This window comes from Kwoniella dejecticola, chromosome 1 (assembly GCF_000512565.2).
Source record: "Kwoniella dejecticola CBS 10117 chromosome 1, complete sequence".
Classification (NCBI taxonomy): Eukaryota; Fungi; Basidiomycota; class Tremellomycetes; order Tremellales; family Cryptococcaceae; genus Kwoniella; species Kwoniella dejecticola.
The window spans coordinates 1,824,255-1,849,566 of NC_089301.1; the positions used below are offsets into that span (position 1 = coordinate 1,824,255).

A 25,312-nucleotide genomic window follows, 5' to 3' on the forward strand; every position below is an offset into this window, starting at 1 on the left:
TCCCTAAAATACTCATACTGAGTCGCGTAAATCTCACATTTCGATTCATTCACTTCTCCCCACCTCATCTTACAAATTCATCATCGTGTCACCTACATTATCAAAGCGATTACCTCGACAACTTCCACCTCGCTGTCACTCATGACCTTGTACGCGATATATCCCCGACCGTCTCTCTTCCCAGAAGCACCAAATCCGATCACACCGAACCGGAAACATCAATGAGCTAGACCAAAAATGGCTCCATCGAAATCATCGAAATCGTCGATAGATCATCGGGACGTCTACTACCGTTTGGGCAAATCAGCAGGATACAGAGCCAGATCTGCATACAAGCTGCTGCATCTCGACGAAGAGTTCGATCTCTTCACAGGCGTTGAGACTGCTGTAGATCTCTGTGCGGCACCTGGAAGTTGGAGTCAAGTGCTCAGTCAGCGATTGAAACCGTCCAGTAGCGAGAATGGCCGGAAGATAGTATCGATAGATCTGCAACCCATGGTAAGCTCTCTCTCCTTACAGTCCTCTACTCTTCTGCCAGTCCAGATATCTGTACGAAAAACACAGGCTGACTCCGGACCGATGATGCCAGGCACGTTTACCAAATATCACCATCCTCCAGACTGACATCACGTTGCCGTCGACGATACCCCTCGTCCTAGATGCCTTGGGTGGCAGGAAGGCGGATCTGGTGGTCTGCGATGGGGCACCTGATGGTCAGTCTCAGGAGAACGTTGGCTCTGGAAAGCTGTATTGACGAGATATTGCTCAACTCGTAGTCACCGGAGTGCACGATTTAGATGCTTATCTTCATTCGCAATTACTGCTCGCGGTGAGTGTCCAATCGATACGAGATTATAGCCCAGTTCAGGTCTGCCAAACAGCGCAACTGATTGTTTTTATATCCTTAGGCATTGACTTTATCGCTCACTCTGCTCGCTCCTCATTCAACACTGATATTCAAGATCTTCTTATCCCCGCTTGATCCTCAAGCCGCTTTGTTGGCATCCCAACTCCGGTGTTTTTTCCCTGGACCCAAGGGCAGCGACGACACTTACGAAGAGTTTGATGTACCCGACGAGACAAATGCAGAAGCAGCCGATGGGGATACGCGGGAACCGATGGATGCTACGAGCTCTCAAGCCGGACAAGAGGGGTATGATACGCGGGGAAGAAGAGGCGGTGTCTGGGTGAGGAAGCCTAGAAGTAGTAGGAAAGGCAGTGGAGGTAGGTCTGATATATGTAACGCTATATCGTTGCTTGCTTACTAATGATGCCCCGCTCTTACAGAGGCTTTCATAGTTTGCCGGAATTTCGACCCATCTCGCGTTCCGTTGCCACAGACTTTTTCGCCTGCAGCTTTAGCGGAGCTTCGCCAGCAGACCAGTGGAACGCTCACGCTCGATTCTTTGGCTTCTCTCGGCGACGGACATGGACTCAATTCGAAAGAATGGGAGTCAATCAAAGGCTACGTAGGCGGCGGGGACTTAAAGTATGTATCTGTCAACTAGCCATATAGAACTGCAATTCGGCTGAAAAATTTGGCCCATCCCCCCATTAATAGTCCAATAGGTGGACTCCCCACGCCTCATAAACCGACCAGAGCCAAGGCTCCACCAATCACGTTCGAACAAGCGCCCAAATCACCTGCCGATCGGCATGAGCAGCTATCAACTTCGCCGAAAGCACTGTTTGCCCACCCCACGCCATTGGAAGGACCGCCAGAATATTTTTCTCCCAAAGCATCCCCTGGATCACCGTCTCCCTCTCGCCGTACGATTGCACCTCCCACTTTGCTGTCTCCGGAGAGACTTCACCTCGACACTAGACGTCTTGCTGGACCTGCAGCACGGGCAGCAGCACTTGCGTATGGGTCTGGCGATGTCGGCGAAGGCAGCTCGAGGCAATCTTCACTCGATTCGCTCACACCGAATCCATCGCCTATACATCTCAGCGATCCAACCAGACCATGGGCATCCAGCTCGCACATACCCGCGCCGTCACCCCAGACTAATTCAGCGCAATTAAATGTGCCAGGTCCATCTACCTCCAACCGGGATAGATCAAGCTCGAATGCAAGCGTCTTCTCTACGAGCTCGGCGAGGGAAGATCATCTGTCAGCTACCACACCATTAGTGTCCCCTGCCTTAAGCTCAAGCTCAAAGACGGACTTGTTCTTCGCTTCATCCGTCAAAGATCTCCTGCCTGTGCCTCCTCGAGCTTTACCAAACTCAGCTAAGCTGGGCAGGGGCCTTCTCAGCACGATCAGCAAGACCGAAGATCGATCCACGAGTATGCCCTCCATCAACCGCTCACAAGTGGAAAGACAGGAGAGAACTCCTTTATGGGGTGAAAATTCCACTCCAGGTCCGTCAAGCGGCATTGCATCTGGTTCAGTCGATTTGACGTCTCCATTCCCATCAAATCAGGGGTACACATCATATTCCGGCTTGCCACCACAAGAAGACTTGTCCAGAAGATTCGGTTTCGAGGAAATAACAAGTACATCCAGGTTGAGATCCGTCTCCAACCCTATGGCCACAGTCTCCAGTTCCAGTTCCCCTAACAACAATTACTCGCCAGCGACCTCGCGTTTCATGAAAGGTCATGGCACATTGAACGAGCCACTGGCTACGTTGCCCACTTTACCCGATGTCAACGATTATACCACTCCTACGAAAAGTCAAAAGCGGCCTGCGATTGCGGGTCACGGTAGGAGGGAGTCGCAAATATTGGAAAGGGAACATAGTCAAGCTAAGGAGGACATCAATATCAAGGCAGGCGAGATCATCCGACCGGAAGATACAGAAGGCGACCTGAAATCGACGCGGAGAGCTTGGAGATTGGAGAGGAAGTTGGGCGAAGGGGCTTTCTCAGCAGTCTGGTCTGCTTCCCCACTGCCTCCAGAATCTGCTTCAGCGAATGCAGATAACAAGGACACTCCTCGGGGTAGCGTGGCAGCCTTGAAGCTCATGGACCGACAATTGTCTTTACAAGATAGCCGCACCCGAATATCGTTCTTGCGAGAAGTCGAAGTGTTGCGGCATATCTCACATCCCTCCATCGTCTCGTACCTGGATAGCTTTACAACGCCGACGCATCATGTGCTAGTACTTGAACAGCTCGAGGGTGGAGAACTCTTCGACTTGATGTCAGATGAGAATAATAGGAGAAGGATGATCTTGCCTTCGCCGAGGCCGGACCCGGATGCGTCCAGCGAAGGTGAACGAGGAAAGTGGGACGAGAGTGGAGAGGGGTTCGTCCGAAGGGTGTTCGGAGAGTTGACAAGGGCTGTCGGATGGTTACATGAGGTTGGGGTTGTGCATCGGGACATCAAACTGGAGAGTAAGTAGACTACCCTATCATATCTGTTCCGGAATTTTAACATGCCAGGTGGAACTGAGCTAATTTCGGATCAATCATGATCCTTCACACTTAGATATCCTATTCACCATTAACCCCTTTACATTACCGCCAACCTCAACAAATTCGATACCCTTACACCTCTTACCTTCCGCCGGACCCCTAATCAAATTGACCGATTTCGGTCTATCGCGCTTCATTTCCACTTCTTCTCCGCTCCTTCAAACTCGATGCGGATCCGAATCGTTCGCCGCACCAGAGATAATCATGGGTAAACCGTACGACGGGCGTGAAACCGATTCATGGGCTATGGGCGTCGTCTTATACGGTTTAATCATCGGAGAATTACCTTTCGATAGGGATTTAGACGATTTATCCAAATCGAACTCAAATGCCAATTCAAATTCGACCTCGAATCGACCGGGTACACCTTTGTTTGAGCTGGATCAAAAAGCCAAAGGGAGAAAAAGGATGATGCGAATAGCCAAATGCGAATATTCTTTTCCTACCGCCGCCACAGAATCCGGCACCAAAGAAGTCCAAAATGTAATTTCCAAATTGTTAATTCGGGATCCTAAGAAACGGCTGAAGGTGAATGAATTGTGGGATCAAGAATGGATGCAATCGGATTTACCGGGAGGTGTACCTCGTCCACCTTTGCAGACTCCTACTCCAACGACAACGACCACGGCAAGTCCGAACGTTGAACAAGGCGGTGATCACAGTGTCAATGACAAGTCAAGCTCTACCTCGAGTCTGCCTCTGAACCCGAACCCGAGTCTACCTTCGATCTCGATGGCCTCGTCAAGACGTAAAGTGTTAGATGGCTTTCTGGTGGAAGAAGACGGTATTGAAGAAGTGGCTAGAGCTGAGCATTAAATAGCCTGGAGCGGCAGGGTTTAAGCGCTAAGTAGCAGTGAATATAATGTTCTAAAGACGTGTAATCCCATCGAGATTCGATGCGTGAGACGATACGTCTCATCGTCTGTACGTTTGTATAATACGCCATCCTAGATTCGAAGAGCACTTCAATATGTGATATGTACCTTGAAAAGTATTATCATCACATTGCACCAGCTCATGATAAGAGCCGAGTTCTCTCTATTCTTGACCGATGCAAGCATTACATCGAATCCAGGATGTAACACATGTTCATAATTACTTCTTTGAATTATACACTGACTTGAAACTCACGAATAGATTCATTTTACTGTACCCGTAGTGTCTGGTCTGATATATGGCACTTTGGCTACGAAAGTAAAATCAACGAGATCAATCACTGTACAAGATGAAAACAAAATAGATTGAGTTTGTCTTGTGTATCGCACATCGCAGGTTGTACGTATTATTGACAGGTTCCCATCTTACAATGAATCATAATGTACAATATATGATATACGATGTGATTTACAGAATAAGTTGCTTTAGAGAAAAAGTTGATTTGATATCGATGTCGAAGTCGAGAAAGAAAAGTATCCGAAAGACACAAGTTTTTTGGCGTACAGATCAATCAGATAGATGTAAACAAGTAAACGAATGAAGAAGTACAGACGACAAAGTTCTCGGGAAGATAATAAATGATACTCGTACTCGTAATGATGATTTCGAATTTCGAATTTTGGCTTTCAGCCCCAACATATCAAATGCCATTTCGTCTCCTGCTCGTGTCAGAACGTAGCTTATCGTTAATTCATCCTCCTCACGTGGCCCCAACTGAGATGAGTCTGTTTCTCCTGAACCATCATTTCACCACGATATAGCTCCATTGTAGAACCGACCCTCTTCACTCCCATACATCAGACCCTCAGAAGCGAAGGAGTTCCAATCGTTCATCCCGTCTAAATTACCCAGATCCCCTTCGGGGTAATTCTCCATCACAGTCACTCCTGATCCGTTCTCGAGATTCGTTGCTTCGAAAGTGGATTTACCATTTGTAGCTGCGTGTGCCGGGACTGAGACATGAAAGGAAGGTACAGCTGTCGAAGCGACAGTCTTGATTGATTCAGGGGAGTTATCGCTGTCTGGAGTCTCTTCTGATGCCGGTAGAAGAGTACTTGGTCTGTATAATTCTGGCGTGGGGAACTCTTCGGCTAGTTGAGCGATATCCAAATACTGTTCAAATATATCATCATTGCCATTGCTTACAGCGTTGTTATTGCTATTGTTGGGCCTGGCCGTGGTCGCGTTGATATCGTTGATCAGATGATTCCCATTCACCGCAGGATGACTGAAGGGTATGGCGGATAGACCATCTCCGCTAACACCGGCACCAATGCCAATGGTGTTTGCCAAGTTCGGTGGATCCTGATTCGCATCGACTTGACTAGCTCTGAAAGCTTCGTATGCCTGACTGAAGATCTGCCAAGTGTCCAACGTTAGTCCAGATAACAAATCTTGCTCGTTTGTCTGTATCTGAGCTGGATCAGAGCTGTTGTAAGGCAATATACCAGCAGCAAGGGAGAGAGTATGCTGATTATCGAAGAAATTCTTATTTTGGTCCAATTCAACTTGTCCCAATAGCTCGTTCGGTGAAAGATCTATACCCAAAGCATTGATGTTCAGGGCGCTTCCAGAGGTATCCGGCAATTTCAGGTTATTGGCATCCACTTGACCAAGTGGATTTTTCGCTTTCAGCATGGACTCTTTCACTTCCGCCATGAGCTGCTTGGGAGTTTTGCCGCCAGTGACATTCTGAAGAGCCGTGGCGGCAGTAGCAGTGACGGTAGACGATTGTCTCTTTCTCTTCCCGCCACTTTGCGATAGACTTGGTCGTTTGGCTGATCCAGGTGATTCAGTAGGAGTCTTCGCTTCCGGCGTTTGCACCATGCCCGAACCGGAAGGTGTCGCTGGAGATCCCTTTGTTCCCTTGGCTCGTTTCGCCGGTGGCGGTTTCAAGTCCTCGACTCGTAAGGACTTATGTCGTGCCGCAATCGCTTCGGCGAGGTTGGCCGGGGAAATTCCAGTGATGCCAGATTGTTGTTGAGCTGCCGAAGGCTGTTGACTACCTGTCAATGGCGCTTGGATGGGGGTTGACGAAGCAAAGATAGTCCCCGAGCCAGCAAGAGAAGCTTTAGCGCTGTTGAGCGCAGATGCAATGGTGCGTAGATTGGCTTGACCGCCCGGCTTGTCCAGCATCGCGCGGTACATCGACTGAGCTCTGGCCATCAATTGGGCAAGGCCCATCTTGATACGATGGAGATCCGAGACATTCAGTATAAATCGATCGGATTCCGCTGCTGTGTTAGCGTACAAGGCGGAAGTGTACTGATCAGACCGATTAGAAGCATCAGCATCTTGCCTCTCACCAGATCGGAATGATCAGACCTACCATCGAAACAATCTGAGGCCCAGCCGACATTTCCGGGGCACCCATCTCCTGCATCATCATGAGGAACATCGGGACCCTGTTCTCAGCTTCTTTGATTATCGGCATCAATTGAGCCAGCTCATTACGGTAAGCCTCTTTGTCCACAGAAGGTATAGTAGGGTTCTTGTCAAGTTTAGCTCGAACTTGAGCTTCCTGGGTTTTGATGAACTCGTATATCTTGATAGGATTCCCCTTGATACCATTGCCGAAGCCTTGTTGCTGCTGTTGGCTTTCTGTCGATGACGGCAGAATTGCAGCTTGCCCTTGTGCTTGAACCGAAGGCTGGCCCTGCTGAGGCTGAGGCTGGTGTTGAGGAGCTTGGCTTTGAGGAGTCTGTTGCGACTGTTGAGGGGTTTCTTGTCCAGTGACTTGTTGAGCCAATCCTTCCAGAGTTCCCGTGCCCGGTCCGGCAGCAGATGATCCTGCATTCTTAGCAGCGTCCAAGAATCGTTTTTGTTGTTCGGTCAATTGTGGTTTTTGACTTTGACTTTGCGTTTGTGCTAATTGTCCTTGTTGCAGAGAAGGACTTGGATTGACCGCTTGCTGCTGATTTGGCTGCGTCTGCTGGAATTGCTGTGGCTGTTGCTGTTGGGCCTGTTGCTGCTGCTGCTGTTGTTGTTGTCCAACGTTCTGCCTAGTTTGCTGAATTCTAGCCATGAACAGATTCTCCAGAGGTTGCAGCATCTGGGAGTAACAGCTTCTAATCTGATTTGCCACGTTGGGACTGGATGATGGGGGTTGACCAGGCTGCCCCGGTTCAGAAGCGAAACCTAATTGACCAGCAACAAAAGTCCATCTGGGACCGTCGATCTATTTCGACGTTTCATGTCAGCTCAACATTCTGGATTTCAAAGCAAGAGCGATACTCACTTTTGCACTTCCATTATTTTTCAAGACGATCTGGAACAACTTGTACAGGTTGACCTGTTTACCTTCAACGATCGGGTTCTGCACGTTCTGAGTCGAGTGTATCTGTCTAAGAGAATGCCAGAAACTCTCTTCCGGAAGATTGACCGATTCCAAACTCATGTGAGGTGGCGGGGCAGCAGTCTGGGTCTGCTGAGCTTGAGGAATCTGTTGAGCCTGTTGTTGCTGTTGTTGTGCCCATTGTTGTTGCTGCTGTTGGTTTTGAGGCACGAATTGCTGCGATTGCTGATTCTGTTGTTGTTGTTGTTGTTGCTGAGCAGACGCATTTTGTTGGACCGGAGTCGAGAACTGCGGCGGGAGGTTCATCTGATTCATCGTAGGTGTGATAAGCTCAATCGGATTGTTCTGACTACCCTGTTGATTAGGTTGACCAGAGTATGAGCGTTGTCGGTTGTGCTGAGGCTGTTGTTGAGGCTGAGCTTGTTGTTGCTGCGAGGAAGCTTGTGCTTGCGCCTGGTTGTGCCCATTCAGCAAGCGGGTTATATTGCTTGTAGCGATAGTCAGCAACATCGCGGCGTCCATGTTCATCAACGCCTGCACGGGATTCGGTACACTCATGCTACCGAAGCTCGATGGAAAGTCAGCTAGGCATAAAAGAGACTGAAATAATGTTAGGATGACCTACAAGGCAGCTGCCACGTTGACCGCATCCTGCGGAATGACAATGTTCCTCTTTTTCACCTCGGCAATGAGCAGTAGCAAATGGAATTTACTCATTTGTTCGTTCACGTTGCTGTTATTTCCATTCTGCATGCCGTCAATCAAACGTTTAGCGATGGTCGTAGTGGCATTCAATAGTTTCTCGTTGTTCCAGGTCGGTATTTGATCGAAATACTGAGATCTGGACGGACCACTAGCGTTCGAGGTAGACGGAGGAGCCATGGAGCTAGATGCCATATTTGGGGTCCGGGTCTGCATTTGAGGAGTTTGATTGTTATTTGATACTTGCGGCGGTTGAGATTGGGGCCTTTGCTGAGGTGGAGCAAGTTGTGCTTGGTTCATCTGCGGTGTCACCCTTTGTTGTTGCTGTTGACCCGGTTGAGGGATGTTCTGCTGCATCATCTGGAAGTTTGGATTTATGTTGACGCCTAACGCATTCTGACCAGCATTGCCGTTCGACATAGGTTGTTGCGGTGACGACATGGGCAAATTGGGCTGTGGCATTTGAGGTGTCTTGAGTCCGCTTCGCTGTTGTCGCTCTTTCATCTGCTGGAGCTATTACAATCCTTGTTGTTAGCAGTAATCCCGGTTTGCGGGTGTGAATTGAGATGTACTTACCGCTTCGAGTTGTGAGAGGGTGTTGGCGTATTGATTGCCTTGCTGACCTTGAGCTAAGCTGTACTGACTACCGTCAGATACGATTCTCTGTTGTTGAGTCTGGGGCATTTGCTGCTGCTGTTGTTGTGGCTGCGGCATTTGTTGCTGTTGTGGCGGCCTTTGCTGCTGCTGCTGTTGCTGATTAGACAGCTGACCGGGGAAACCCATCCCTACGCCCAATTGCCCATTCAGGCCTACACCTATCGGTTGATTAGGTTGTTGCTGCTGTGGTTGGGAGACTGTCTGGCCTTGGAATTGCTGACCTTGAGCGGCGCGTTGCTGGTTTTTCTGAGCTTGCGCAAAGCTCCGTTGCAGTTCGTTGACCGCGGCCTGGTAATCGCCGTTGTGCTTGGCTACCACATTCTGGAAGACATCAGGTCTACCCGATAGTAATTCAGCTAATGTCTGGGGTCCAGATCCTGTATTTGCCACTTGGGAAGACTGCACGGCTTGTTGCATCTGATTCGGCTGACCTAGAGGCTGCTGCTGCTGTTGCATCGGTAGCTGCTGTTGCTGCTGGATAGGTTGGGTCGCACTGGTAGCTTGGGTCAACATACTAAGGCGAGGGCGGATCGTCAGCAAACAGATCAAAAAGATCCCTTTCCCTTAGAAGAGCAGGTCGAGTCAAAGACCCGAGGCACCAAGATTGATGATTGAAGAGGAAGGGACAAAGTATGATGATGATCATGCCAAGAGGAGTAATGAACCAATCGCGGTGCTAATGAACGATTCGTACTTCTCTCCTCCTTACACACAACACTCACTTTTGTAGCATCTGCCGTCTGCCCTGCTCAGAATCGCCAACTAGACCCAGATTGACCCCTTGCATATTCTGCATTTGCTGTTGCTGCTGAAATTGTTGCTGTGCTTGATTCTGATTCTGATTTTGGTTTTGATTTTGATTCTGCATTTGATTCTGAGCTTGCTGCCTCTGCGCTTTGACCGATTGCTGCATCGTCAGGCCCTGTTGCTGGGAATGCAAGCTGCCATAACCGGGTTGATTCGGATTCTGCTGAGCTTGCTGCTGCTGCTGCGGGGGCGGCTGCTGCTGCTGTTGTTGTTGCATGCCTTGCTGAGCGTACATCTGCTGTTGCTGGGGTTGTTGCTGGGGTTGGGATGGTTGAGGATTGGCATTCATCATATTCATACCCGGTAATCCAGCCATATTCATCTGTTGTGCTAAACCTTGGAACTGTTGGTTCTGCTGCTGTTGTTGCAGAGCCTGTTGAGCCTGTTGAGCTTGCTGCAATTGCTGTTGTTGCTGAGGGTTGAGACCCAGTCGCTGCTGTTCGATCCTAGCTACATTCTGGCCTTGTAGTCGGTTGAACATCGGTAGCATGATGTTTTGCAGAGCGCCGTCCAGTGTATTGGTATTGGGGTTCTTCTGCAATTGGGCGGCGTTCATAGCCATGTTCCCCTGTTGGGGTTGCTGGATTTGCTGCATGGGGTTGGGCATCTGCTGCTGCTGTTGTGGTTGAGCTTGGGGCTGTTGTTGATTGGTCAACGACGCGAACAGAGCTGGATTGAGTTGAGCGGGATTGTACCCATTTTGCTGGTAAGGGTTGGACATCGCGTCGAGCCCTATCGATCAGATCAGCTCCATTCATAAAGCGTGAGATGCGAGTATCAGAGTGGGATTTTTTGGAAGAATTAAGAGATGAAAGCGTTGCAATTGGGCGAGGCGGAGAACTAATGGTTCTGATTCTTACGTGTACCAGGATTGACCTCCTTGCTGCCTTCCTTTTCCAGCCCACACCAACTCCACTTTCGGGTTCAGCGAAAGTCGTGTTCGCCAGACAATCAATCCACCTCCTTCTCCTTCACCTAGCGTGCTGAGGATGATGTCAGCGAAAGCAAGCGGATTGCATAAAGAGATATGAGAGCAAGATGTAGAGAGATGAATGAAGTTCAAGAGTGATGCGTTGTGATAAGGTATAAATCGGCTTGACTATGTGGGGTCTTATCTGATCTAGTGCAACTCACCGCCTCTTTCTCACCACCAAGTACAACTAAACGAGTGAAACCCCACGTACAATCACGTCTCGCGAATAACGCTCGCGGATTCGCGCTCACACTTCTATGATGCGCTCGTATATCCCTCAATGTGCCCTCTACTCTGATTCTGACAAGATACGAAATTCTGACGATATTCGCTGTTCAAGTCAACTAGGTATCGTGGTTATAATCGACCAAGATCTATCCGTCAGCGGATTTGATGAATTAGGATGAATATTCGTTGGAATTGGGGGCAAAGAATAGGGACTGAAGTTCGTGCGTTATTGTCGTGTGTCGATGTGTGTAGGGCGTCCGTGTCTTGTGTGTTTTGTGTGTATACAAGTCAAGTCAAGGTCAAGGTAACCTAGGGCGTGTTGGTGATTGTCGACTTTGAACTTTCGTTGAGATGTAATTTATTTTCACGATGATACTATCTCGACTAGACCAGGCGAAGCTAAGCTATCTATAACATGCTTCTCCGAATAAGGTGACTGAATGCTTTTTGCGATAGGGTATGCTTTGATCTGTTGAAGATAGATGTATGAGAGAAGCTGGCTTATATTTCCAGGCGGTCGAGTCTTCTTTTCGATGGTAACGTGATGCAAGTGACTGAGCGACTGAGCTCTGATCAAAAATCTAGTCTGTTGATCCTTTGATCTGTCGATGCTTGATATTTGACGTCAAACTTTCCTAAGGTTACTTTCCGACCATTTCCCAATGATCAATAATCAAGCAGTTCTAGATGATTTGTTGAGGGCACCGATGAAGATGAAGCCAAGCACGAACGACGAAAGACGAAAGACGAAAAAAAGAGAAGATCATACGCACATACGCACAAGCTGCAAAGCAAGCAAGCAAATAGGCATAATCCAAACTCAACTCACCTCATCACTTTTACTCGTCCTTCGTCCCGAATCCGAGTAGAATGAAAATAAACCCCTGGTTCCTTACTTTTCGCCACAATCCACAATCTTTAATTACCTGATACAGTAAAAATACATACTCAACAACTCATTTCCCCATATAATTCCCCCACACCCGGTTTCATAATCGTTAAATCTAACCGTATTCTGCTTATTCCTTATTTCACCCATCTCATCTCATTCACGTAACCAAAGTAGGAACAAACATTACAAGTAATCTCGCTTGTCACAGCTCAGTCTGGTTCGAAATTTGAACCAATCTTTGCTTTTCTTCTTGATGTCAGACGAAACAGTGCTTTGAGATGCGCAATGCAACGACTAACGGTGGAAAGAATGCATCTATAGGGGTTTGGAGGTTCGAACCTGACCTAATCTACAGGAATAAGGAATGTCCATCTATCCGCTACCGCTACCGCTACAGCTAAGCTACCTTGACCTGCCACTTCCTATCCCATGCATGATCGTGAGAATACACATGCCTACTTGGTGTTGGTGACTAACATGGTACCGAAGACGTAATCCCACATCTTCGATGTAACTCCGAAACCGAGTTCGAAGTCTGGAAACAAATGTCGACCGCAAGTCAGCTTCCAACAGCAATACAAACGGAAATGCGAATATTGGCCGTGACTCACTCTTGTAATGGTGCGCGAGGTGGTATCGCTTCATCTCAGCAAGGTAGGCAGGAAGTTTGGTATGATGAAGAGCGTAGTGGCCTGAAAGAAACGTTTTGATATAGGATCAGCTTTCATCTTCCACGCAATTTTCCGAGCCGATAGGAAGTCAATGAATGCACTCACCCAGATCATACATCACATACATAGCGAAACTTCCACTGATAATTCCATTCGCAATAGCTTTGGGGAAGAGCAAATGGGCAAGCTTGGTGAACGGGGTCTGAAGCACAAAGAACAGCAAAGGAGGCATGACAAGTCGTAATCGGTCCATCGGTAGATAATGGTGCACACCGTGAAGCAAAAAATGCAGGGTGATTGCCCAAGGTGCATCAGGGAGGTAGTAATCCAAGTGGAATAAGAATCGATGTAAGACGTATTCAAGGATCGTCCAGACTAAGACACCGAAGGCGAAGCAAGCGAACCATGATGAGAGGGAGAAGGCCGATACGGTCGGTAAAGCTGAAATGTTGGGTGGGTAACTCAAGAGGTCCTTGGCGGTGAGCGAGCTGTGAAAGGTGAACAAGTCTGTTAGCTGGGCGCGTCATGTGTGTACAAGCACTGAAAAGGGGTATTGTCTTTCCTCGATGGAGAAAGAGAACAGAGGAATGCGACGACCGCGTTTAACCGAAAGTGGTACAAGCGCAGAGATGGCCAGATGGACAACTCACGGATTGTTGAATTGCCCAACACTCAATGTACCCAAAAACGCAGCGATAGGCCACCAAATCAGCGGCACGACATACCACTGCGTCCTAGTGAACGGCTCTAGCAGATCACTGCCGAACATCCTGGCGCTTTCTTTCAGATGTCGGGGTTCATGGACTTGCGAGAGGTAATACTCCTTCGTCCAGGGTGCGTTCCATACTTGGATCAAAAGGGGTTTAGAGAGGTCGATGAATTTGTTCATATTGTAATCAGACAGGAGATCCGTTTCGTCCGGGTGGAAATTCTCATCTGCAACCCAGTCTAAACCACAAGAAGATTACCATTAGCTCCATCAGCATATCAAGGCGTGCCCTCTTCCTCATGTCGATTATACGTGTGTTGAAGGATGATCACAGAAAGGAGGGGGGAGGGGTGGAAGACGTGGTAAGATATGATGGCCTGGATCTTACTGAACTGAACTCGACTGAACCGAACTGAAATGAATTGAGATGAGATGACGCACCTTCACTGACGATCCTCTCCCCTCCACCCAATTCTCCAACCCTGAACTCCTCCATCATCTCGTACGCAGCTCTCGAATGGACATGCTGCGTCTCGTCACCCATGACTTGTCCTATATCCTTTCCGGCATATTCTAGGACGATATCATCGCCTCCCGGATGATCAGGTAAGAATTCCGTCAGGTCGTAGACACGGCCAGAATATGTGACGTAGGTCGATTCGCGGGTATTGTCTGAACAAGCATCCCGAGAAACCAAACAAAGACAATGTCAGAAACTGAGTTCAAGGTCATACGAAAAGCCATGGTGACGCGATGTGCTCCAGCCCAGCATACCTCGATTGACATGCAGAAGAGTGGCACGATAATATGACGACAATGAATGGCTGGGATTCGACTCACGTCTCTCGACCTCAGCAAGGGAGAATACTTTGCCCCTATTGACGATGCTAGATTTTGACATTTCTTTTGGATTCTAAACTTGAACTGAGATTTCGGTCGAAGGGTGGCGAGAGCGAGGGTAATTAGTTGAAAACGAGTGTGTGATCTACGAATGTTTCTTTTTGGGGATTATATGTATTGATCTGAGGTGGATGGTATGTATGAGTAAGTGAAGAAGGTCAAGGGTCAATCAATGATCTTGCACAACAAGATGAAGAAGTATAAAGGCGAATGCAATCAAGGTATATGATAAATAAAGATTGAAGGCAGAGAACGAAATGAAATCGGATCGGATCGTTACGCACGGTTGATAGAATTGAAAAATCAATAATAAATAACAAAACAACCACAGCCTACGAGTGTCTTCTCACCATACAACGCATGCGGGCATCGCCGCTGCCGACGCACGTGTCGTCCCACTCGATGTCTATGCAATTAATGCGTCAAAACACCAACTACTCGTAACACGCGTCATCAGGTTTGGTGGCGCTCTTAACATGAAGAGAGAGAGCATTCTCATGCCAATGCATACCGATCAAGCGATACTCGTATCTGCTCTGTCAGACATAACACCCAAGATTTACGCACTACATGTTCATGTATATACAGCATTGATGCAGGCTTGCTCCCCTTCAAAGCATCATGAGACCGTTCAGAGCCCTGATCAACTTGGACAATTCAGCACAGGGCAATCACTGATCATTGATTAAACAGTCAAACATGACTATATGTCACCTATGAGATGTCAAACATCCGCCAGCATATCACCATCACCTGCCCTGCTGGTTGTTCCCATTGATCATAGCCAACAGCGCTGCACCTTGACCCTGGGGCGGTCTAGGCACAGGATGGAAGACGTTCGGATTGGGATTCGGGTTCGGGTTATTCACATGTGAGAATCTGGGCGGACTACCTCGTTGAGTGTTGTAAGCAGGAACAGCATGTTGAGGCGGTACATTTGAATTTGGCGGGAAATTTTGCTGTTGATGCTGGTGATACGTAGCTCCAGGAGGCATGTTCACGCCCATCGAATTGGGTGGTCGAGGTTGATAAGGTTGATTAACATTAACGCTGAGATTGTGAGGTGGGGGATGTACAAATCCGCCTTGAAGACCAGAAGGAGGTAAGTGATGGTGTGGTGGGTGGGGCCCATTGTTACCATAATTGCCGTAAGTGCCAGGAGGAGGCAAAGGATTGGAAGTGGGTCGAAATCCTGAACTATTCTGCACGTTGCTAAAACCTGGTCCCATGGCTGGTGGGCGATTTTGCACCATTGCTGGGATAGCATTAGCATTGGGTTGATGTGCATTCGGGCCATTTGCCATATAGCCGGAATTGGTATTGCCGCTGTACGGATACTCGGGACCGCTGCCGGTGCGACTCGAAGGTTCGTGTGGCGGGGGAGGCGGTTGTGCGGATCGATTCGGGCTGCCATATACGTTCTGAGCCGGGTTCATCGGTCCAGTCGGCGGTCGAGGTGCGGTATATCCACCGAGGGGTGGTTGAGTGTTCGGTCGGTAACCTTGATTATTTGTGTAAGTAGAAGGCGGAGGCTGATGCAGCGGTGGCATGTTGGCTTGAGTCGTCGGAGGTGTGATCCTGGTCAGACTTGTACTTCCGCTTGTGCCGCTGGTACTACCGGTACCTCGAGAAGAGGGTTGCGGTAGTGGGGGGAGGAAAGCGGAATGAGAGGAGCTGAGGGTATCCATCTGATGAGTCGAATTGGCAGGTACGTCTATACCGATACCGGCGATGGTCATGTCCAGCAACGCTCTAGCTTTAGCTTGTCTCTGTGTTTCTTCGGCATCATCGCTTGTACTGGCGGGGCAAGGCGAGGTAGGCAACGACATAGGCTTGGCAGGGGTTGGCGTGATCTGAGCGCTAGGCGCTTGGGGAGAGATGACGGATAGCAGTCTCACTTGATGAGGCTTTACGGGACTGGCGGGAGGTTGGGCTGACGATGCAGAAGGGCGAGCATTAAGCAGTGACAACAAGTGGCTCTGCTTCTGGGTTGAGGGTGCAGGTTTAGGAGGTTCGGGAGCGGGAGTTTGAGCTATACCAATTCCTCCCAACAGTCTCGCCAGATCACTATCTTCCTTCTTGTATCTCTCTTGATCAGTCAAGCCCGCCTCGGTCCTGTGATGTAGCGATTCCTCCTCCTCCTCCTTTAAAACATTGAGATTGCCGAACAACCTTTCTAGACCAGCCTTAGCATCACTCCCTACAACTGCCTGCTGATTAGGAGCAGCTAGCTCTTCCTCCTGTTTATGCAGGAATCGAGCGAACATAGCATCGAGAGTAGATGAGCCTCGTGATGGGATAGGTGATGCTGGTTGAGGCGATGGTGAATCAAATTGGTAGGGCTGAAGATCACGATAGGTGTTGTTGTGAGAAGGACCCTTCTTCTTGGGTTTCATATATGGGTCAATGCCATGTTCTTTGAGCCAATGTTTGAGAGGACTATGCACGACAAATCAGCATAGTCCGGTCAAGATGCCCACGAAGATAGGCCAGACTTACGTGACAAAGGGGGTTACATTGTAAAACTTCTTTTGGCCATTTCCTCCTGTCCTTTTAGGTCCACGTTTGTTGATCCAAGTAGGCAAGTCCGATAATTTGACCCAGTCGATAGCCTGTCAGCCACATCGACATCGACACACGAGTCCGTCAGCTCGATGTTTTCACCATGATCAGCGACAATGCTTACCCCTATTTCGTTCCTCGTCTGCGTTTCAAACACTGTATTCTCGTCAATACCCTTGACTATAAACATAGTCACTTCTTGAGCGTTAATATGCGTCTTTATTTTGTCAGGTTCATGTATCAGTCCAGTCAAGTCAAATCCAGTTTCTTCTTCGACCTGTGATGTTGATGATCATAGTCATAAGCTGCACACATCTTGACTTGCACGATTGGTGTTGATAGCTTACCTCTCGGACAGCACAAGCGACTTCCGATTCCTCAAGATTTATCTTGCCCCTCGGGAAACTCCAACCTGCGTTCGATTTGAATCCTCGCACCATCAAGCACTGATTCACACCACGTCCCTCAGCTATAGTAATCCCGATTCCCAACCAGCTGAACTCACTTTGTCCCCGTCCTTGTTGATCAAGATCCCACCGCAACAAGGCACCATCCGCTTATAGCTACAGTATTCTTCCCAGACCTGATCATAGTCCACACCTCCTTGAGCCATAAGCGATGCATAAAGCGGAGACGATTCGATGATTACGCGTGTAAAGTTACGTTGACTTAGAGACGGGAGAAGGGGGTTGAGCGGTCTAAGGTAATCTTCATAAAACCAATGGCTAAGCAAAATCAATATTATCAGCTCACACCGGTCGATCAGGCTGGAAAGCTGATGTGATGTTGTGCGAGCTTACGCTTGTTCAGCTTGCCAATATACCCTGACCAAGCTCATCTCTTCCCTCGGCAGGTTGATCAAGAACCTAGCATTGAGGTCTTCCAGTATCTCTTCCCAGCTCATATCCCGAAATATGTTCTCTTCGTCCTCCTGCCCGGCTGAAGGATCTTCTTGGTCTTCCCCACTTAGAAGGGGCTGTTGTAGCTTTGATGGTAGTAAAGCAGGGTTGTGAGGTATAGGAGTCGAAGAAGAGGAAGCAGACGGAGACGAAGATGAATCGTAATACTGGTTTGAGGAAGTGAGATGAGGCGGTAAATCCCTACCTTTCTCGAAAGGCAGAGGAATGGGTATCGTACTCATCTTGCCAGGATGATATATTCTTTGGAATGAGGATGAGATGATACTGATGGATTCAAAGTTCCAGAATAAGTCGTTTTGCGATTTTCAACGAGAGCTTCACTCTAGGTCGCAACGAGGTAGGGTTTCTGAGAAGATCTGGTTCTTTAGTCGTGTTTAGATAGACTTGCGTGTTCTGTACGTTCACTCTTACGATTTGATGAGAGAGTAGATATAGTTTGTAAGTCGCCTCTTGCACGACCTAGTGGAATGCTCTTGTCTTTTTTATGGTAATCCTGGTATTGACACCTTAATATCGCACAAGTGGTAAGTTGATGAACAACGAGATTCGAGTTGATGGTGATGCGTGTGATGTGACAGATTACCACGACTTTTTTGCCTCGCCACTGCCTTCAAGGGTGCTTTGGCTTGCCGTTTGCCGGTGTGTGGGTGCGCTGAGTTTATTGTTTGTGCTTTTATGATCCTGAGATTGTCGTCTATGCAGACATGCAGACATGCGATGTACCATTCCTGCCGTTTGGCTACCCACTTCAACAACATCATCAGTCGCCCAAACCGCTCACTATCCGCGTGTCAGGCGCGTGCTTACCGACGGCACGTGACTTATCCTCTTGATAGCTCAATATTTCATCGTTCATGTTGCTGGCTTGACCGTTGAAGATGAAAACATGCATTACAAGGCTTAAGGAGATACCATACTTCGTGCAGGAAACGGTTCATGTAGTGGTGACAGGCTTCTACCTCGCCTTGTGGTCGCTTGTTGCCGCGCTTTGCGATACCACTCGATAGCAGACTACCGCCGCATAGAAAGACCAGCCAATGACAATACAACCACATCAGACGGTGGGCAGCACGCCAAGAATTGACGGACAGCTACACATGATGTTCAGGCCGTTCGGCAACAAAGGCGCAAAGAAGAAAGACACAAATGACTCTGCGAATTCCGCTCATTGCTGATTGATCGAACATTCTCTGAAGCACGGACACATGGTGACTCATAGTGCTGCTTGTCTGGAAGGTCTTTGTCCGTGTTATTGCGAGCCCACTGTCACCAGATGACCTCAATCTCATTCGTCTACAGAGCGGAGAAAAGTCGAAGCTGAGCTGAGTATTCTGAGGCGGACTCTTCCTGCCGCTGATGCGAACCAGCCTGAGAGGGTTCTCGGAGGTATCTTCCTCATCTCTTCTTCTTGGTATAGGTCTTAAACCGGTCGGACCGCTCGTGTCGTATTACTGGCGCATCGTCGACTCTGATGCGTTCTTCCCTACAGCCCTTTCCGTAGTCTACGTGGTCCCGAGTCCACATGTACATGCCTACATGCACGACGTAGACTACGCAGCCTTCGCTTTCTGACCAGTGGAATAGACAAGTCAAGTCCGAATCAGATAATCCGATCGGAGATGAGCGAAGTCACGGCATGATCGGCCCCGGTTTCTCATCACATGATCAACCTCACATCCTCTTAGCGCTTTCGAACGTCGTTGTCAGTTACCGGGCCGAACAGATGCCAAGTTCACGAGCACTTCTGCGGATGATCTCATCGTAGACGTCCTGTTTGTATCCTTATAACCTGTCCAGACAAGATTGTCATGTAGCAATCCAAAGAGCAGACTGGATAGATCCTTGTAATCGATAATCGCAGCGAAGCTCTGTTGCCATCTCAGACGACATGCCCAGACTTACCCCGCAAGTATCAGCTATCACTTCCAACCCGGTAGAAAGCCGCGATGATCTCATCCAGCTCTTATCGGACATGCTCAAGCCTCTAACCGAGGCTCAGTCAGAGGGAGGCGCAAGGGTGACACTGGGTAACACCGGCACGCATTTCGACTCTGTAGCCGCCGAGATGGAGGGCTACGCTAGAGCCTTGTGGGGCTTAGCACCCCTTCTATCAGCTGATCCGGATCATCCCCTGGTGAAAGACCTAGGCAAGAAGTGGAGAGAGGGTCTGAATGCCGGCACGGACAAGAGTAGACCGGATGAGTATTGGGGGGATCATGAACAGCCTGATCAGAGGTTCGTTGAAATGGCTGCTATCGTGCGTATAAGCTTTCAAGTCACATGTACGCTTGAAGCGACCACGAAAGTGAACACACTGACCTGAGTCCGACTTCCATAGGGTATCTCACTGGCAATTGCACCTCAGGTGTTCTGGGATCCACTATGTGCGGAAGCTAAGAAAAGGGTCAACAGCTGGTTATTGCAGTGCAATGGGAAGATCTTCCCCACAAACAACTGGCGATGTAAGTGATCAATCCAAGACGTATCCTGAGCTTTGGACGTTGACGAAGGTTGCAGTCTTCCGGGTCTTGGTGAATCTGGGCTTGAAGTCAGTCGACGCCGAGTATGACCAGAAGTCTATCGATGATGAGCTGGAATACATTGAGTCATTTTACGGTCCTCATGTAAGCAGCCTGATTTACAGGACTTCGAATCTGCATCTGACAATCTCTTACGGCTTTCTAGGGATTCCCATCGGACTTCCCTCAATCTTCAGGCGTGGGTGCCTATGACTACTACGCAACATCCTTCGCTATCCCTTTCTACTCGTTATTGTATGCATCGATCACCTCTCGCTCACCTAAGTTAGCGGATCCTGAGCGAGCCGAGAAATACCGTCTCAGAGCCAGAGCGAACGTGCCTTATGTGATCAATCTCTTCGCTCCGGATGGAGCAGCTATCCCTTTCGGCAGAAGCATGACGTATAGGTTCGCTGCCAGTGCGTTCTGGGCAGCGGTGGCTTACGATAACCTCGAGGTGAGCTCCATTATGATTATCTGTACGACTGGCCTCAAAGGTTGATCACAAGTATCGTAGTTGCCCGAACCATACACATGGGGAGTCATCAAGGGTCTCATTCTGCGCAATGTCCGGTGGTTTACCCAGAAGCCCGAAGTGTTAAATCGGGATGGATCGTTGACAATTGGCTGGGCATACCCCTCTTTGTTCATGAGCGAGGTAAGCCAGAGTCTTTTTAATCGTAGGCCGATACATTGGGAAATTTGATTGACATCTTGTCCGATTGTAGGATTACAACTCCCCACAGTCCCCTTACTGGGCACTAAAGTCGTTCTTCGTTCTCGCTCTTCCGCAGTCCCACCCCTTCTGGTCCGCAAAGGAAGAACCTTACCCTGCCGAGCTACTCCAGAAGTCCTTCTCTGTTGTCAAGCCCTGGATGCAAGTGTATACTCATGCTGCAGGGCACACCTACCTCTTGAATGGCGGAACGCAAGTATCGCAACTTCACGCACTGCATCACCTAGGAAACGAAAGCTGACGCGAGCATTCTGCCCAAATAGCAACGTCGCTTTCCCCTTGCGCCAAACCGCTGAGAAGTACAACAAGTTTGCCTATTCTTCTGCATTCGGTTTCTCCGTACCCACCGGAGCATTGACCTTCCAACAACATGCCCCTGATTCGGTCTTGGCCTTGTCTGATGACGGCGGCGTGAGATGGAAGGTGCCTTTCAAGGTGGAACATATTGGAATCAGCGATCAAGGCGTACTGAAAGCTCGCTGGTCTCCTTGGCGTGAGTGTGAGAGCTGCACATGTTTGAATATACAGAAGCGCAGCTCATTGAGAACGACTTTTGTAGCTGAGGTCGAGATCATCACTTGGCTTATTCCACCTTCTGCAAATTCAACGCCATACCATACGAGAGTCCACCATCTGAAGATCACGGAGGGATTCAAGCGTGATTTGAAATTGGCAGATTCGGGTTTCGCGATTCATTCAGTGTTCGGACCACTAGGATCGGAGAGACGAATCCTAGTGAAGGACTCGCCGGAGGAGGGCGTGGCCGGACGAACGTCGACCGATCACTCCGCAGTGGCAGTATCTAGGAAAGGGGTATCAGGAGTAATCGACCTCTTACCCTCTCAAGGTGGAAGAGGCAGTGTGGAGGATACAGATGGAAATACCAACTTGATCAGCCCAAGAACGGTCTTACCCACTATATTTTATGAGCTGAAAGCTGGTGAAACAGAAAAATGGGTAGCTACCAGAGTATTCGCTGTGCCTTTCACGGAAGAAGAGGGATTAGGCACGAAGGGCTGGTTGCAGGGTTGGAAAGATGCTCAGCAGGGATATAAGAGAATCGAAGAACTAAAGAAGGATCTGGGTATAGCTTAGTAGCTTCAATCTTCATGTCGTCGGACAAGAGGTCGGTTTGCTTCAGGATGCATCGATTCAGCTTCAGGATGCATCGATTCAGCATGTACCTCCACGACTTGCAGCGTATTCTTATCAAAGAAGTTGTCAGATCCGATCATCCTTGATCCGGACAATTGATCTGGAGTGTTCTGCTGCTTGCGATGAAATTTTGGCTCAATCGCGAGCACAGTGCGATCAAACTATACCGTAAGCCAGAGTTCTGTTGTTGATCCGGTCATCGGCGTGGCAAGGTGCAGAATGACAGATCAGGATTCCCCGCCATTATGCTGAACGCAATCATGTGTTGAGCTCTCGATGATACTGTATACATGTTGCATATTATCAGATCCTTTCCATTTCGTTTTCAATCGGATATGATACAAATTATCTACTGAACAGCCTGTTGAAGGGAAACCTACACTATCTGCCAGGAAATATGGGGCTTAACACTTTCTCCCTTTCCCCTCTCCTTGACATGCCTCAACCCCCTCGATCTATGGCAAATAAATCAGATGGAATATCTGAAATCTGGATTTTCGATATCGGTGAGATCTTCGAACGCTCTAGCATTCCTATTGACCTCTGTGCCGTCTTCCGCAGTTTGCGCGGCGATCTTCTTGTGGTTACGTCGCACAAGTAGAATCCGAGTGACGATGCAGACCGTTATAAAGGCGCCGTATAGTCCCAGGTGAATATACAAGGATGGAAGGTATCTTTTCGCCCATTTGTTCTGGAAGATCTGGGAGGCAATGGCATTTCTATACAAATGTGTCATGTCAGCGAGCGTTCTCGATTCTTCATGAGACAATCAACGGTTACTTGAAAGCTTACCCTCCCGCCCAGGCGACTATATCAAGAAACACGGATAATCAGCAGAGGTCCCCAGCATGCAATACATGATATTGGTTTCAGCCCGAAGTGGAGGGGTGCTGCAATACTCACTATAGGTCGTAGCGTACGTGAATGACTTCTTAGTCTGTCCAGCAGAGTTTCTGGATAACATCAAGAAGATTGAGGGGTTGCACTGAGTGAGTGTGGAAAACGCTCAGCGTGCTCCGCCTCCTCATGAAACGAAGTGGGGGTTATGATCACGCACAGATTGGAAAAATTGCATCAAGTAAAACGCAAAGATCAAGACTCCCCTTGTCTTGTTGGTGGGAGCAATCGTAATTAGTAGGATCGTGCCAATGATATTGGGGATGACAGTACCAATCATAACCAACAGAGTCTGCTTGGTCTTCGTAACGAGATAGCTGTGAGTCTTCAGGTCAGCTCGTGTCGAATTTATTCGTAGCTTGAGAGGCGACGGCTTACGCCTGTAGGAAATAGGTGACTACGACCATCGCTCCCAAAGGAATCGATAACAATTGACTATCGAGAACACTGAATCCGAATGCCTGATTGATCAGGATCGCATTGAAGGTGTTGATCCCTCCAACTACCAGGGTGTTACAGAATGCCAAGAGGAACAATAAGTAGGTGTACGGATCTCGGATCGCTTCCCAGATTTGAGCGGTTTTGAACTCTTTGTGCTTGATACCTTGGTTGTTCGACCGTACTCTTTCGACGTATCGGGATTTCTCCTCTTCTGTGAGCCAGCGAGCACGAGTCGGCGAGTCAGGCAGAAAACAGAATGTGATTACTACAAACACAATTGTCAGCACCTATGGATGAGGCTTGGGACTCTCATTGTATTCACCTGCTGAGCAGAAAGAGAAAAGGGACACAGTCATCGTCATCCATTGCCAACCGTGAAGACCGCCTCTTTTGCCGGACAAGTGGTAAAAGGCGTACTGTAGAAACTGATTAGCCTGGTGCAGCCCTCATTTACAGTGGTCAACATCACCCACGCCGAAGAGCGACATGACGGCTCTACCAATCGATCGTTCAGCTTGAATGTACAGCCTCTCGAAGGACTCTAGACTGAACTCACTGAGAAGCTCCGAGCATACTTTGCCCTATCAGCCGGATATTATATCAGTGTCATCCGACTCTTACGGTGGCAATTGCGCAGGGCACTCACAGACAGAGCTGACGAAAGGTTGTTCATCCTTCAGATACCATTGCACGGTAACTATCATGCGCTCGTTAGCAGCCGGCCGCCAGTACATCCCTTCGAATTGTCAAGACGACAATAAATGACATACAAAAGACTTACTGGAAAGGAGGACTGGACCGAAAAGACTCTCGAAGAAACCTAGTAAGAATCGGATGGCAAAGACGGGCGGAATGGAAAGGGAGAACGTCAATCCCATCAAGAGACCGGACCAAACGATCATTGCTGAGCCTAGCAATTTTCCTAGCGGGAACCTTCTGACCAATTGGTTCGCCTTGATGTGCGTGCCACGTATCGTACTGTTAGCGCAACATTGACTTCTGAAGGACCATGGATAAGGCTCACAATTGGTTCTCCAACGATGATACCGCACCACAATAAGGTACTTGTCAAAGCGTAGTCATTGCCTGCAGCGTTGACATCCTGGATCCTGTTATTCACCCAATAGTGAGCCTGGGTTAGAAAAAGCGGATTCCGAATCCCTGATCATGATTATGACCGAACTCACCATCCCATGATCCTATCGTGGAGGAACACAAGTCTTCGTCAGCGACCATGCTATGTCTTTGTCGACTGGAAGTACTCACGATGCTGGACCAAGAGTACCCTTCGAAGGTGGTTTTCTTCAGTCGAGACTTATTAGATTCGATGCGGCAGGCTCACCTTGTCCATAGCTTGCGTGATATACGCCAAACACATCAAGGGTAACACGCTAACGTAAGATTGGCCAGAAGAGAACAATCAATTCTCCCTATCGTTATCAGGCAACATTGATCTACTCACCGCCGATGGATCTTGCGTCTCATCCGTCTGCTCTCTTCCTCAGTGATAACCAGATCCGGGTTGACATAGTTTCGAGCTTCGTCGTCAGCTACCTGATGTCGATCTCTATCGGCTTTGATGGCGTCCACATCATGGTAAGCCTCATGCTCGGGAGCTACCTCGAAATGCTCAGAGCTCGGTGCGATGTCTTCCTTCTTTGCCATTGTTTCTGAATTGGTTGTGTTGGTACTATTCCGGCTGCAACCAGGATCAAAAGTAGGTGGTTCAACAGCTCAAGTATTTATCCTTCTCAGTCAACATGTGGAAACACGGATTGAATGACATGGAGCGGGCCGGACGTCAGTACCTTGGCAGCAGCAGCATCATGGCCCTTCGGGACTTGCAGGGCGTCGCTTCCTCCTGCGCGACCAGACCAAGAGCGGATACA

At 48.7% G+C, this 25,312-nt stretch overlaps 6 protein-coding genes across 6 annotated transcripts; 2 read left to right on the plus strand and 4 right to left on the minus strand.

Annotated features, from left to right (window-relative positions):
- Positions 1 to 237: 237 nt before the first annotated feature.
- Positions 238 to 4,239, plus strand: I303_100685 (uncharacterized protein; the record flags this gene model as incomplete). Its single annotated transcript, XM_065968169.1, has 7 exons — positions 238 to 498; positions 590 to 713; positions 777 to 829; positions 909 to 1,224; positions 1,288 to 1,489; positions 1,562 to 3,342; positions 3,437 to 4,239. The coding sequence occupies 7 exons, from the start codon at positions 238 to 240 to the stop codon at positions 4,237 to 4,239; spliced, it is 3,540 nt and encodes a 1,179-aa protein (XP_065824241.1).
- Positions 4,240 to 5,106: 867 nt separating this feature from the next.
- Positions 5,107 to 10,541, minus strand: I303_100686 (uncharacterized protein; the record flags this gene model as incomplete). Its single annotated transcript, XM_065968170.1, has 6 exons — positions 5,107 to 6,624; positions 6,689 to 7,537; positions 7,598 to 8,213; positions 8,280 to 8,869; positions 8,933 to 9,527; positions 9,736 to 10,541. The coding sequence occupies 6 exons, from the start codon at positions 10,539 to 10,541 to the stop codon at positions 5,107 to 5,109; spliced, it is 4,974 nt and encodes a 1,657-aa protein (XP_065824242.1).
- Positions 10,542 to 12,368: 1,827 nt separating this feature from the next.
- I303_100687 (uncharacterized protein) lies at positions 12,369 to 14,194 on the minus strand (the record flags this gene model as incomplete). Its single annotated transcript, XM_018404062.1, has 6 exons — positions 12,369 to 12,448; positions 12,525 to 12,605; positions 12,690 to 13,072; positions 13,235 to 13,532; positions 13,735 to 13,965; positions 14,134 to 14,194. The coding sequence occupies 6 exons, from the start codon at positions 14,192 to 14,194 to the stop codon at positions 12,369 to 12,371; spliced, it is 1,134 nt and encodes a 377-aa protein (XP_018266716.1).
- A 748-nt stretch (positions 14,195 to 14,942) lies between these two features.
- I303_100688 (uncharacterized protein) lies at positions 14,943 to 17,896 on the minus strand (the record flags this gene model as incomplete). The annotated part of the gene is made up of 6 exons (XM_018404063.1): positions 14,943 to 16,632; positions 16,693 to 16,805; positions 16,880 to 17,032; positions 17,103 to 17,201; positions 17,261 to 17,480; positions 17,556 to 17,896. The coding sequence occupies 6 exons, from the start codon at positions 17,894 to 17,896 to the stop codon at positions 14,943 to 14,945; spliced, it is 2,616 nt and encodes an 871-aa protein (XP_018266717.1).
- Positions 17,897 to 19,563: 1,667 nt separating this feature from the next.
- Positions 19,564 to 22,025, plus strand: I303_100689 (uncharacterized protein; the record flags this gene model as incomplete). The annotated part of the gene is made up of 8 exons (XM_065968171.1): positions 19,564 to 19,932; positions 20,014 to 20,137; positions 20,193 to 20,299; positions 20,361 to 20,651; positions 20,712 to 20,852; positions 20,923 to 21,122; positions 21,194 to 21,423; positions 21,490 to 22,025. 8 exons carry the CDS (start codon positions 19,564 to 19,566, stop codon positions 22,023 to 22,025), a joined length of 1,998 nt encoding a protein of 665 aa, XP_065824243.1.
- A 529-nt stretch (positions 22,026 to 22,554) lies between these two features.
- I303_100690 (uncharacterized protein) lies at positions 22,555 to 25,088 on the minus strand (the record flags this gene model as incomplete). The annotated part of the gene is made up of 15 exons (XM_065968172.1): positions 22,555 to 22,804; positions 22,878 to 22,893; positions 22,989 to 23,070; positions 23,143 to 23,299; positions 23,361 to 23,688; positions 23,746 to 23,839; positions 23,897 to 23,918; positions 23,980 to 24,004; positions 24,070 to 24,120; positions 24,205 to 24,376; positions 24,448 to 24,532; positions 24,611 to 24,622; positions 24,690 to 24,709; positions 24,766 to 24,814; positions 24,886 to 25,088. The coding sequence occupies 15 exons, from the start codon at positions 25,086 to 25,088 to the stop codon at positions 22,555 to 22,557; spliced, it is 1,566 nt and encodes a 521-aa protein (XP_065824244.1).
- Positions 25,089 to 25,312: the final 224 nt, after the last annotated feature.